Below are 14,542 nucleotides of genomic sequence, written 5' to 3' on the forward strand. Positions count from 1 at the left end.
AGGAGAAGCTCTATCCTACATACATCGTGGACCTGATGGCGTGGTGCTGGTCCCAAGCATCAAGAGATCGGCCCACCATAAGACAAAATAAATAAATAGAAATAATTCTGCTCTAATGTTGCTGCATTGTTGTACACGCAGGAGAAGCTCTATCCTACATACATCGTGGACCTGATGGCGTGGTGCTGGTCCCAAGCATCAAGAGACCGTCCCACCATGGAGCAGATTAATAACATCGCTAGGATGATGGAGTTTCCCAACCTGAAGGAAGTCATGTCTCCTGAAGATAACGAGAAGATTACCTGTGCTTGCGCTCCTCCGGTCTTAATGAGCAGCGTTTCAGATGCTGGTGAGTTTGGAATATTTGTTTTTGTGATTGTTTTTACGGAGATGTTTGTTAATTCAAATTCAATATGCCTTTCGTCTGACTTCTCCCCAAACAGACAGTGAAGACCTGGGTGCCATCCAGCCGTGTGTCTGGCTAGCCCAGTGCAGAGAGGATCCAGTGCAGGCTACCAGCCAGGCGTCGATAGTCGTCCTCAATGTGGACCGTAGTCCCGGGGACGGAAGCGCCTGCGTCAAGTTCAACATAAGCGGCGGGAACGTGGACTGTATGTGCGCTGTCGGTGATACGATGTGGCTGGGTCTGTCATCTGGAGCAATCGCTATCTATGGGTGAGTTTAAAGGCAGTGGTCCCGATTGGTTATTACTCAACAAAAACTGTTAGCACAACAACTTACTTGGTAACAAGCAATGGAAAGCTGTTGAAAGTATAAAACATTGTGAAAAAACGGCTCCCTCTGAAGTAGCATAGTTCTTGAGAAAGAAGTAATTTTCCACAAATTTTATTTCAAGACCTCAGAAAGACTTTGAGCAAGCATTTGAAAGCACACAACTTCGTTTGACAAGCGTGTTTTTTCTTCCATTTTTATCTCGCAACTTCGATGACCATTTGAGTTAAAATTTTCAAGTGAGAAGACTGGTCTTTGACAGTTACCAAAGGTGTCCAGTCTCTTTAAAGCTGTCTAGTTTTCCATTTTAAAATTGCTTTAATCTTGTTTTGAAATGCTTGAACAAAACTACTCCTCGGTATATTTCCACTTTACTTTCACATTAAACTCCTCCACGATTTCTTCGGTCCACACTTGACATCACAAACTTGAATGTTCCCTGAGCAAACAAAGTTCTAAATGTAGGTTGGAAAGCTTTCAGTGTGGCTCGGCCAATGATTTGGAACAATAATCTCCCTACTGTCGTTAGGGAATCTAATACTCTATCTGCATTTCGTGAAGTCGTAAAACCTTTCTTACATTTTAATTTCTTTCTAGTGCGCTATGATCTTGATGGAATAGCGTCTTATAAATTTTAATTGTGATGTTATGTTGTGTTACATGTCTGCTTGTAGTTTATAGACAGAACCACAAAACTGTGTCTCTTTCTACACAGCTCTGTGTTACATTCAAGCTGTGGGCATTCACTGGTTCTCCAGCACATTATCTGGAGGTTGCAGGTTCAAATCATGCTCTCAAAAACCTGTCCTAATATTATAAATATGTTATTATCCTAGTGCAAACCGCAATGCCTTCCGAGAGCTCTGCCCAGTGTTCGTCCTCCCTCGTTGCTTGGGTAAGATCCAGGTCCCAAAGGCCATCGTTCACATCGGTGCCCGGAAGGAGGTGTTTGTAGCCATTGATCACCGTATCATTGTGATCGCTGAGGAAGGTGGCATTTTGAAGGAGAATGTCATGCTGAAATATGTTGAGTTTAACCTAGAGGTCTTCACGCTGGTGGCTGTGCCGGGACTTGGTGTTTTTGGAAAGTAAGTTTATAATTGTTTTTATTAATTTACTTTTCTTCATATCTGCTTACTGTATTTCCCCAGTGTGGGATAATAAAGTTTGTATCTTATCTTATCTTATCTTATCTTATCTTATCTTATCTTATCTTATCTGTATAAGTTTGTCTTATTGACGGTTTAATTACTTTTTCTCCTTTTCTCTCCTGTTATTCCTTCCTAGCCGTTAATTTTCGTAGCGGAGCTTTCTTTTCAAAAAGCGATATCAAATTTGTTGATAATAATTAATAATAATAACAATTTTTTCTCCTCCTCGCTCTTTTAATCGTTTTGTTTTGTGATTTGTGACGTCTCTAATTTAGCTGAGTCTTGAAGGCAGTGGACACTATTGGTAATTACTCAAAATTATTAGCATAAACCTTACTTGGTAACTAGTAATGGGGAGCTGTTGATGGTATAATACATTGTGAGAAACAGCTCCCTCTGAAGTAACGTAGTTTTCGAGAAAGAAGTAATTTTCTACGAAATTGTTTTTTCTTTCATTATTATCTCGCAACTTCGACGACCAATTGAGCTCAAATTTCCACAGGTTTGTTATTTTATGCACATGTTGAGATACACCAACTGTGAAGGCTAGCCTTGGACAATTACCAATAGTGTCCACTGCCTTTAATGCAATCTTTACAGTGTATTTTATCGTTGTATAGGGATTATTTTTACTATTATTATTATTTTAGTAAATCGTTTGAGATTTGGTGCGGCCTAGCCGAGGGGCACATCGATGTCGTCGACGTGATGAGCCTCACTATCAAGAAGGTTGATCTGAATCATCACAACACGCTGGACTGTGTGGCCAAAGTGTCGCGCCTGGTGACCTATGACCTGGACCTGATGGATCACATGGACCTCCACCATGTATGGTCTTGCATCCAGCCTGGTGAGTAGAGGACAACTTTATAAATCTCTTGATTGCAAAAAAAAAAATACTTTAACAAAATTAAAAGAATGTATTCATTTTTTGTTTTACCCATACACAATGATGTGTGTTAGCACTGTATACTCAGTACTTTCCCGAGTCCTGTGAAAAAATTTCAGGCATATTACCTGGGTGGGATTCAAACCCACGACCTTTGCAATTACCAACTAGACTACCGAGATTGCCCTGAAGCTAGAAGCAGAAGCAGTTCGAATCCTACATGTATGTTTTATTCAACAGGTACTGCAATGATTTAAAAGATGTTAAATTTGCATCAGGGATAAAAGAATATTCATTTTTGGTTTGACCCGGGGATTGAAAGACAAATTAACGGTCAGGAGCTTGGTCAAACTGACAGTTTGTAGGATTTGAAACTTTGCATGGTGGGTGTTATAATAAGGTGAGGTTTGCGATATCAACATGTGTGAATTTCTTTTGAGAAGTGTTGAAAAGAACCGCTGGTTAACAACTCAGTATGCTCTGATCGTCTTCAGGAGAGAACTGATCGAAACATCTCCAAACCTTGACAAAAATCTACTTTGTGGTAGTAGAATATATAGTAAGTTCTCAACAGAACATGTATTCTACCAAGCAAGTAAATATACATTATGTTGTTACCGCAAGCCAAATATACATTGACATCACCATGCAATGCCTTAAATCCTATCCCCCCCCCCCAGGATTTGTACCCCATGCATTCAGTACCTCATATCAGTAAATGATTCCTCATCTGTTGGGTGTTTTTTTTGTAGGTCCCATCATATACAAGTGGAATGTGAAAACCAAGTCCATTGAGGGAACTCTGGACATCATCTCAGCCTTGAGTAACTGTCGGTCAAACTCTATACCGAGGGGTCGAACTAGCCTCAGACCGATGAGAGGTAAGTACTATAGGGACGAGATTTTCTTGACTTTTATTTAATTTCAGGCTTTTTATGTCGGCTGGTGAAGATAATCAGGTATTTTTTTATCACCAGCCACGACCCTGCAAGGTCTTAAACGGCCAGTTAAGAATGAGGCACTACTCTTTTATTCCCATTCATAAAGATTCTTTTGTTAAAAAACGTAAACAAACTACAACTATAGACACTGTGACCATCTGCTTCGGAGTGAAAATTTGAAGTTTGTACATATTTTTTCACAAACTTTGTAAGCAAATCAGTTTGGTGCGCGTTGGATTGTGTGTACGTGCCTTCAGAAGTGGATTACATGGGTATCACTGTTACCGGTTACTAGTAGCTATGAATTGAGTTCCGCGTAATAAGATTTTTAAACAGGATCCTGCTGGTCTTTATCAACCGTTTAAACACCCCCACGTGGCGCGTTCTCCACCAATAGGATTAGCGAAACTGTCGGGGTATTTATGAGTAGACAATATATGTAGGGCTATGTAGTGTTGCGGATGAGCCCTGTTGTCACATTTCAAATGTGGAAAAATAATTGCAATTTGATTCATTATTTTGTGTATTGATGTGTTATCTTTTGTTTTACAGACAAGATTGTAATGATCAGTGATCTTTTACAATTTATGTTTCGGCTCCACTGAAATTTGTGTTTATCTTGCATATTGATGTTTTGTATTGGTTCAGAACATTGTGCAAAATGGTGATTTTGTTTTGTATAGTGCTGGTATTATACATTTTTGATCTTTTTAAAACCTGTTGCTTAGTAATAACTTAATGTACATGTACGTGACAATTTTTCTTTCCTTACATACGGTGTGTATATTGTATTCTACTGCATGTACTTGACAATTTGTCTTGCTTTATTATCCATACTTGTGTGTATATTTTAGTTTTATTTGGTTGTGCTTTTGCTGGTATTTTTGATGAATTTTTATTATAAAATTGCCTATATTATTTATGAGAAATTTTATCGTTGCAGGGTTGGATCAGCTTCCGGAGCTTAAAATATTATTAATCAATTTTCTTTTTATTATTCAATAGAAATACTTCTTCTCCTTGCCATTTTACAATTATTGTAATTTGTGTCAAATTTGTTTTGCCTGTTCCTCTTGCATTTATCACTTCAATTGTTGTTTGTCGTATCAAAGCATTGCCCTGTAATCTTTGCTTCAACTGTAGCAGTCATCAAAATTTCTGTTAGAAAATTTTCAGAGTCTGAAAGTTTTGACTTGAGGTACTTGAGTTAAATATATAGTTATTTACATTTCCTCGTAGTTTGAAACTTGTTCGATTTATGACTTTTTTTAAATTAGTAAATAAATAAATCTACATTTCGTTGTAAGAAATGTTGTTTAAAAGCGTTAAAAGTTTTAAATGGTAATCAGTTATTACTGATCGTACAGAGAAGGGGTTCGCCCTGGTGTTCCTGGCCTGATCGGCAGCATACTGCGCCACAGCATCTTGTAAACAATTTGATGCTATAAAGGAATAGGCCTAATACTACGAAAACGTAGCTCCACTTACCTTGCAGGACAAAATACAAAAACCCCTTGATACGCCCGTAGGGGTGTGAATTAAAGGGCTATATAAGCACTCAGTATTATTATGTAATTCAGGATGAGATAAAGAGCGCTAAGATACACCCCTAGACACCCCCCTAGGGGTGTGATAAAGCGCTATATACATTGTATAAGAACCTACATGTAGTATTCTTATTACATGTATAGTAGTCCAGGACTTAATTATCACAGGGCATTTACTTAATTACATGTAGATTAACTTGAACCATGCACTTTTGATTTTTGTTACATTTCTAAGTACTGTTTAATTCTAATATTGTTATTTTATTTTTTTCAAGAAGAGTATGGAATAAATGTATTATTGAATTGAACTAAATGTTTAAATGGATACCGACTCTGTGGTATTAGATGCTGATTTGACTGACTAAGGTCTTGTTTTCTTTCTCCCACCCCCAGCCATCAGGAACCAAGTGTCGTCCCTGGCCCTCTACTGTCAGTATCTCTACATCGGCGTCTCATCAGGTAACATCCTCATCGCTGAGCCCCACACCTTGACCCCTCTTTCCATCATCAACTGCCACGAGGGACCCGTCAACTACATCATCCCCGTCCCCATCGAGCCCTGGGTCCCGCCGACGATAGAAGAAGACAGCGTGGACACCCAAGCCGGCCACAACAGAGCCGTCATCGTGACGGCCGGCCGTGGGTTCAATGACCTCATCGGCGGGTATTCCAACTCCCCGATCAGGGTCAAGGGTCAAGAGAGGCTGGAATGGTACTTCCTGTTGTGGGAAGCGTCTTATTGGGAGCAGGGATATCTGCAGATTCAAGATGGCTGCTATAAGGATGAACGGAAGAGTAGGAGAGACAGCTCATTACACTGAAATGTCTTCAAACTTCTTGCGGAGTCCAGGGCCAAATTTCATGAAAGTCTGTTAGAAAACTTAGCGTCCAGTTGGGAGCGGGGATATCTGCAGATTCAAGATGGCTGCTATAAAGATGACTTCAAGAATACGAGAGCTGGCTCGGAACACTGAATTTTCTTCAAAACCCTTGGCAGAGTCCAGGGTGTTTTTTAAGAATAATAATAACAATTATAACTATAATAATAATAATAATAATTTATTCATTTATACAGCCGAATTCCAATATAATTTTATGTATTGGAATATTCTTAATCCCGATGCAAATTTATCATCTATTAATAAAATTTATCATCTATTAATAAAAGAAAAAACACTATAAAAAGATGGCTTTTTCATACACAATATCTACCCTCGCAGGTACCCATTTATAACCCTTGGGTGAATTAAACACATTCATTCAAAGTAATTTAATCCGTACCATTTGTGATGGGCTCTGCAAAAACGATTCACAAGGGGGAAATTAACTTGTTGGGTTTTTATACATAGCTGAAAAGAGCAAACAACAAGCTTAATTTTGACACATCTAACACACTTGCATGATGTTTGGTGTAAAAGTTAGGACCTTTTGAAAAAAAGATTATGTCATAATATTAAAAAAATACCCATGGGGAAACTGACCTTTTATAAAAAATATCAACTATTGATGTCTAAGGGATGGCCAAAAAAAAACTCTTTTTTTTTCCCCTTTATCGATCAAAAATAGTTTTTGTTTGAGAAAATGTAGAAATATAGACCCTTAAGAAGCATAAAACCACAGAAAGCAAATTCTTCACCCTCTTATCATTCAACAGCCCTCTACTGAAAAGTGGGTTTTGCGACAAGGGACTCATTTTTGTAGAGCCTGTCACATTTTAACTCATGTACCAAGTGGGGTGTTCTGATGTGAAATCCAATGGAAAAACAATAACAAGACCAAAGATTGACACAAAAATCAAAGAGGAACAACTTGTTGGCCCTCTTGTTGATGTATCATTCAATAGAAATTTGAAATAGCTTCGTTTGATGTACACAATACAGCAGCAGTAGGATATCATGTATAAAGATTGTACATATTTAAATCGCAAATTACAACTTATTATTACAATTTGGGGGATTTGGGGCATTGCTTGTTGAGGTATCAATGTATATAATTTGGTATATTTATAATTTACTTGACCAAGACAAACATCGGACAATATTGCATGAAATAGCAATTACACAAATTTGTCAATGAAAACAAAAATCGTCTTAATAGGGACTAATCAACATATTAGTAAACACTACAACAAAATAAATATACACATTTATGTAAATAGCAAAATAAATAGATTAATGAGTTAATAAATAAAAAATACTTAAACTGCATGGAAGCACTTTTAAAGCAGTAAACAATGAGAACAAATAGAAACTAATTAACAATTAGAAAACACTACAACAGTATATAAACACACTAAAACAATATAAATATACACTTTTATGTAAATAGCAAAATAAATAAATAAATGAATGAGCTAGTTACTAATTAAATAATATTGAATCTTCATGAAAGCATTTAAAAAGCTGTAAAATAATTTTCTGTCAAACATTCTGTAATTTCTGTAATATTCTTAAATATATGCAGGTCCTCAAACTGATCATTTATCAATTTTTGTTATTTTTTTTATGTTGAAGCATAAATAACCATATTTTAAAGGAAATAAACTTTTATAATGCCTTGCCTTAAAAAAAAGGAATTATTTTTTAGTCATAATATTTTTATATAGAAATATACTTCACAGGCAAGTGTTGTGGGCCATTAACTTCTTTTTTACTAAGCTATGAAATATTATATCTTGGGCTTCCATGGACCATTTTGTATATATAACTTGTTTACTTCAGTGCATGTGTGTTTATATATACTGTATTAAAGTGACAATTGTATGTAAATTATTGTGTGCATCACAGGCCTGGAATTACATGGAGGCCATGTTGTCAGTTGCCCCTGGTCTTGTCCTTTGTGCCCTTTTAAAAGAGTTAAGTACTTTTTGTTCAACACAAAACACTAATGTCCACAGATTTTCATTTAAACTTACACGGTTTAAAGGGAAGGTACACTTTTAGTAATTGTCAAAGACCAGTGTTCTCACTTGGTGTACATGTATCTCATCATATGCATAAAATATCAAACCTGTGAAAATTTGAGATGAATTGGTAATCGGAGTTGGGAGAAAATGATGAAAGAAAAAACACCCTTCCTTGGACGAATTTGTGTGCTTTCAGATAGGAATAAAAGACTTCTAGCTAGAAGTCTTTAATTGTTTAGTGATAAATTACCTCTTTTTCAAAAACTACGAAACTTCAGAGGGAGTCGTTTCCCACAATGTGTTATACTATCAACAGCTCTCCAATGCTTGTTAACATGTCAGTTTTTTAGTTAATTTTTGTTTTGAGTAATTACCAAACGTGTACCTTCCCTTTAAAGTTAATGATTGTACACATGTACAAAGCTTCACTTGAAATATTATTTGCTGATGAGGTGCTGTAGTTTTTGGAGGAATGAGTACCCGGTAAGACAATTTCATGAAACCAATTTTCATCTCAGTGAGAGAAAAAATATTTGAGTATGACAACGGATTTACGCGACTCTCCTGAGACATTGCTCTGAGATTTTTACTTTGTTCTCAAAAACTTATGAAGCTGAAACTTCCACAAGTAAATTATGTAATGCATACATGTTCTAGTGTACATCTTTATTCACATTGAGTAGTAGGGATAATGTCATAGCCAAAACACTTAATCTACAAAATGTATCAAAACCCTTTAAAGCTATTGGACCCTTTCGGTAAACAGTGTTGTCCAAGGCCCACACTTCGTGTATCACAACTTCTATATCAAATAACAAACCTGTGAAAATTTAGGCTCAATCGGTCATCGGAGTCGGGAGAAAACAACGGAAAAACCCACTCTTGTTTCCGCGCGTTTCGCCATGTCATGACTTGGCCCAATGGCTTTAATAGGGCAATGGAAATTACTATACACTGCTGCCAAAGAACATGATGTTTTCTTCTCAACATTCGGTATAAATGTCTTTGTAATTAAGCTTGCATTCTTGAGAAGGTGTCCCATTACTACGTTATGCTCTGTTACCTTACCATAATTACATTGGGTGTTGCTATTAAAGGCCCTGGACACTATTGGTAATTGTCAAATACCAGTCTTCTCACTTGGTGTATCTCAACATATGCATAAAATAACAAACCTGTGATAATTTGAGCTCAATTGGTCGTCAAAGTTGCGAGATAAAATGAAGAAAAAAACACCCTTGTCAAACGAAGTTGTGTGCTTTCAGTTGCTTGATTTTGAGACCTCAAAATCTAGTTGTAATGAGGTCTCTTAATCAAATTCGTGGGAAATTACTTCTTTCTTGAAAACTATGTCACTTACATTGTAAGAGGGAGCCGTTTCCCACAATGTTTTGTACTATCAACCTCTCCCCATTACTCGTTACCAAGTTTTTATGCTGTTATTTATTTTGAGTAATTACCAATAGTGTCCACTGCCTTTAAGGGACAGTACAGATAAAGAGCACCAGACTCAAGCTCTGTTGTTTCTGATCAGCAGAGTGCGAGTTGGAGTCTCGGTCAAGGCACTTGTGTCCTTGAGCAAGATACTTTGCCATAATTGCTTTGTCTAGACATTTAGCTGTTCGTCCCATGTATTAGGATTGTGCACCCACGGAACCCAGAAGGGCTTATCGTGGAGGAGATGGGGTGAACCCCCGGTATTTCTGGTACGTTTTTTTTTTTTTTTCAGGCTTGCGAGCTACGGTTATTTAGTGTAGTTATGAGGCATTAGTGGTCAGGAAAAAATAAAAATAAAAATATTGGTTTATTCTGATGTTCATTTCTGTATAATCAAACAATGCATCCATACTTGGCAGATTTTCGTAATTGTTTTTAATTAGCGATAATAAAGGTCTAGGAAATTGATTCAAAAAAGGGTATTTTAGTTTTATTGTATGACGGATAGATGATATGTTAAGAATGTTCTTGATAAGACTTTTATAACAATCTTTTGTTTTTGAATTATGGCAAGTCAAATATAGCAGACCTCGCACTTAGTAAAGACAAACTAACAGACACAAGTATATTTTTTAAGAATAAATATCTGTTTATTTTTTTAATGTCAATTTTGAAAATACTTAAACAAAAATATGTTAATGTACTTCCAAACACCTTAAAGTGAACTAATTGATATTTTGTACATAGAATCAACTATGAATTTATATTTGTATTCATTCACATATTGCCTATGTATGTATATGAAATTAAAACAGTAAGTTAGTCTACATTTAATAGAAATAGATTTTATATTAAGGCCCTAAGGATTTTATAAAGCTGAAAAGTAGATGTTTTTACTTTAGAAATTAATTTAAAGACAGTGGACACTATTGGTAATTGTAAAAGACTAGCCTTCACAGTTGGTGTATCTAAACATATGCATAAAATAAATAACCTGTGAAAATTTGAGCTCAATCGTCCATCGAAGCTGCGAGATAATAATGAAAGAAAAATAACCCATGTCACAAGAAGTTGTGTGCGTTTAGATGGTTGATTTCGAGACCTCAAGTTCTAAATCTGAGGTCTCGAAATCAAATTCGTGGAAAATTACTTCTTTCTCGAAAACTATGGCACTTCAGAGGGAGCCGTTTCTCACAATGTTTTATACCATCAACCTCTCCCCATTACTTGTCACCAATGAAGGTTTTATGCCAATAATTATTTTGAGTAATTACCAATAGTGTCCACTGCCTTTAAGGGGACACCATTCATGAGAAACGTCAGTCACACGTTATTTGTGGGTTTTAGCTTGAAACCTATTTCTGCTAAGCAAGATTTAAAATGGCCGCTTGAGACCGAGTCACTACTCTTTGACTCTCTTTTATACTTGTCCTTTTGTTTAAAAGCGTAATAAAGTTTGAAAATCTGTAAAAAAAATTCAGAAAATGTTTAATTTCTGTCACATTATCGGGCTTCATTTCGTGAAGGGTCAAAATTGCATTGGCGGTTGTGCATACGCGCGCGTGCTAATATTTTTTACATTGCGAACCGGTATGCATTGATGGTGTTACGCGTAATGTAACTCTTATTGGCTTCCGACTAGCACCGCCGAACAATGATATTGACAAAATAGGGACACCTCATATAGGGCTAGATAGCTAAGTTGGTAGAGCGCCGGCACGTTAATCCAGAGGTGGATGGTTTGAATTCCACTCTAGTCAATTCTTTGTTCAACTCCAAAAATAATTTAACTCTTAGTGTAAGCTTGCACGCCACATCTTTGTTTAAACACTTCTCACTGTATCGAAAGTTGAAAACATCGCCAATGGATAAACCTTACTGGATATTTATGAATTTTTACATTACATACTGTCAAATTTATTTAATCAAAACACAAGAATAAATAATTAATTGTAAATAGTACCCATTCATATAAATAGCTTAATTTTACTTCTCCAAACAAAACTACGATAGTCCCTCTCCACCATTGCACCATAGGGTTCTTCAGAACTTTACTTTACTTCTCCAGAACTAACCTATACTTATAATAGACTTGTAATGCGCACATATCCACCCTGCTGGGTGTTCAAGGCATGTATATTCACATCAACATGTACATTTTAGTATGCCTTTGAAACTTTAATAATAGTAAATAATATTACTACGTATTTGTCATGCGCCAAAACTTTGAAATGGAAAAGTTCCCTCATTCAGAAGAAAACAAAATCTTATTTGTAAAAAGAATCACAAATTTTGGAGTTGGACTGTTTTGCCTTTAGAAGGGCCATGTGGCACTAGACCTTTTCGAAATTACCCATTGCACAAGCGTTAACTGTTGTTGAGTGAGGTGCATGCTTGTCTAGCTAGGGATCAAACCTGGACTGGGTTATGGCTACCCCAACCAAAGCCCAACCGAGTCAGAAGTCGGTTACCTGTCGGTTACCTGTTGGAAATTACCCATTGCACAAGCGTTAACTGTTGTTGAGTGAGGTGCATGCTTGTCTAGCTAGGGATCAAACCTGGACTGGGTTATGGCTACCCCAACCAAAGCCCAACTGAGTCAGAAGTCGGTTACCTGTTGGTCTGAACAGCATCGTCACCGCGCTCAACCGAACAGGCGAAAAACGCTCAACCAATGACCAATGTTTCTGGTTGGGGTCGCCAAAACGCACTCTTGATCACTAGCTAGACCAGCATGCACCTCATCCCACGCCTAACGTGAGGGTACAAAGTATTTGCAATAAGGTCTATGATGAGCGCTTCACAATTTGTATCGCTGAGCATTTTTGTAACGGATTTATCTTTGGATTTGAAAGGTTTTATACATGAGAAGGGCTCTTGAAGGATTATTATTTTATCCTGCTTTTTCTTTTCTTTGCAAAATGAAGTTATCATGTTACGTGCAATATTTATTGTATAAACTGTTATTCTATGAAATAAAATAAAAACTACCATTGATCTACATGTATAATAAGCATTTAGCCTCGTTTCTTTCCATTGGTATCCTTATGGGTTTTCTTTGTGCACTGTTGAGGCAGTTTACATGCAACCACCAAGAAGAAATGTCATGCACAATTGAATTTGTCATAATTTACTTGAGGATAGTATTTGATCCATTGATCTAAGCAAAAAGTAGCAGCCTTCTTGGTTCTTGTTATAATGTCAGAGTGTTGGTTCGAGTCCCAAAATTGGTTGGCCCTTCACTGGAACAAGCTGTATTGGGGCATGTCTGCATGGCCAAGCGGATAAGAGCAACAGACTAAAGCTCTGGTGTTTCTTATCAGCAGAGTGTGGGTTCGAGTCCCAGTCATGCAATTGTGTCATTTGAACAAGGCACTTAACCTGTTGCTTTGTCCTTGGGACAACACTCTTATATGACAAGAAGGCATTTTGTTTTTCTGATATAAATGGCATCACCTTGTAAACACTTGGCACAAAGTGCCACATAAATAGGTCTCATAATCCAAACAACGCACTTCTATTTCTCCATGTGTGATTATAGATTGGCTCTTAAAGGAGCATGTTGCCTTGGATCGGTCGAGTTGGTCTTTGAAAAGCGCTTGTAACCGTTTGTTATAAAATGCATATTGGATGAAAGATAATGTAAAAGTAGAACACAATGATCCACATAAACATGCCTCTAAATTGCTCGGTTTTCCTTTTTATACCTTGTCGATTAACACGGTCGGCCATTTATGGGAGTCAAATTTTTGACTCCCGTAAATGGCCGCCCGTGTTAGTTCGCACAGTAAAAGGAAAACCACGCAATTTTGTGGCAAATTTGTGTGGATCATTGTATTCTACTTTTAAAACATCTTTCCAACCATATGCATTTTATAAAAATCTGTTACAAATGCTTTTTATAGACCAACTCGTCCGATCCAAGGCAACGTGTTCCTTTAAGGTTAAATTCAGCTCTGTGGACTACTCCAATAGAAAGAGTCATAATGAAAACATTGCAAGTCTCGTACCTCCCATATTAAAGCAGTGTAACTTTCCTGTGATTGATGCAATTTTTTAAAGCAAAAACGCCACTGGTCTGTACATTTTTACACCAACAATTAGAGCTTCATTTCCCCCCATCTTCTGCCCTTGCCACTCTATTATCTTTGCTTTTAATTATGGCATTTCTTATCCATATAAATAAATTACTATAGTTCAGAGTGCAGTATTCTCAGCACCATAGAAGTAGATCAAAGAATACAATTTCTTTATCTGAAGAAGAAAAGAATCTGATTTTCTTCTTGCCAGGCCGCCAGACAATAAAACAAAATCTGAGTTAAGATAAAAGTCTGAAGTTGTTTCATCCCTGAATCTTGCTTAGCAGGTAGACAACATTATGAATTGTTTGTAACTGCACGGTTCCCCGCTCTTGTTAACTTAATTTGCTAAGCACCTTTGGAAAAGTTAGCTCAAATCACTTCTCAAATTCCAATTCCATGTACAATACTTCTAAATTTGTTTCACTTCTAAAAAAAGAAAAAAAAGAACTAGCTTGAAGTTATTCTACAATTCACCTTACTTTGTTTAAACAAATTTAGCCACATAGAACCACTAAAAAATGTACCAAGCAAGCACCATTACATTTAAAATTACTTAAAAGTTTTTAACACCGCCTCTATTTTTCCTTTGTCTACGCATTAATTAAGCTATGAACATTCTGCAAGAGAACCTGTGCTAAACATAAAGCTGCTTCTAAGCAAAAACAAAAAATAAATTTTCTTGTGCCAAGTACATAACAACAATGAGCAGCATTACCAGTCACAAATCATAAAAGTAGCCTAAAATTTGCTTACCATGTCCATGAAAGTTTTGCCTTGGTAAAAACAGGATTACCAACCAAATTTCCATGTGATTTTTAGGATAAACAAGCATTAGCCATGTTAGCTGAATACCAGTAA

At 36.7% G+C, this 14,542-nt stretch overlaps 1 protein-coding gene across 1 annotated transcript in view; it reads left to right on the forward strand.

Moving 5' to 3' along the window:
• Positions 1-6,305, forward strand: part of LOC117296446 (leucine-rich repeat serine/threonine-protein kinase 1-like) — a 60,398-nt gene extending 54,093 nt beyond the window's left edge. The window contains exons 22-27 of the mRNA XM_033779384.1: positions 142-349; positions 444-675; positions 1,569-1,820; positions 2,534-2,733; positions 3,525-3,653; positions 5,654-6,305. Of these exons, the coding sequence (XP_033635275.1) occupies positions 142-349; positions 444-675; positions 1,569-1,820; positions 2,534-2,733; positions 3,525-3,653; positions 5,654-6,081 (1,449 nt within the window). The 3' untranslated portion in view covers positions 6,082-6,305. The remainder of the gene's footprint in view (positions 1-141; positions 350-443; positions 676-1,568; positions 1,821-2,533; positions 2,734-3,524; positions 3,654-5,653) is intronic.
• The last annotated feature ends 8,237 nt before the right edge of the window (positions 6,306-14,542 follow it).

This window comes from Asterias rubens, chromosome 11, assembly GCF_902459465.1.
Source record: "Asterias rubens chromosome 11, eAstRub1.3, whole genome shotgun sequence".
NCBI classification, from domain to species: Eukaryota; Metazoa; Echinodermata; class Asteroidea; order Forcipulatida; family Asteriidae; genus Asterias; species Asterias rubens.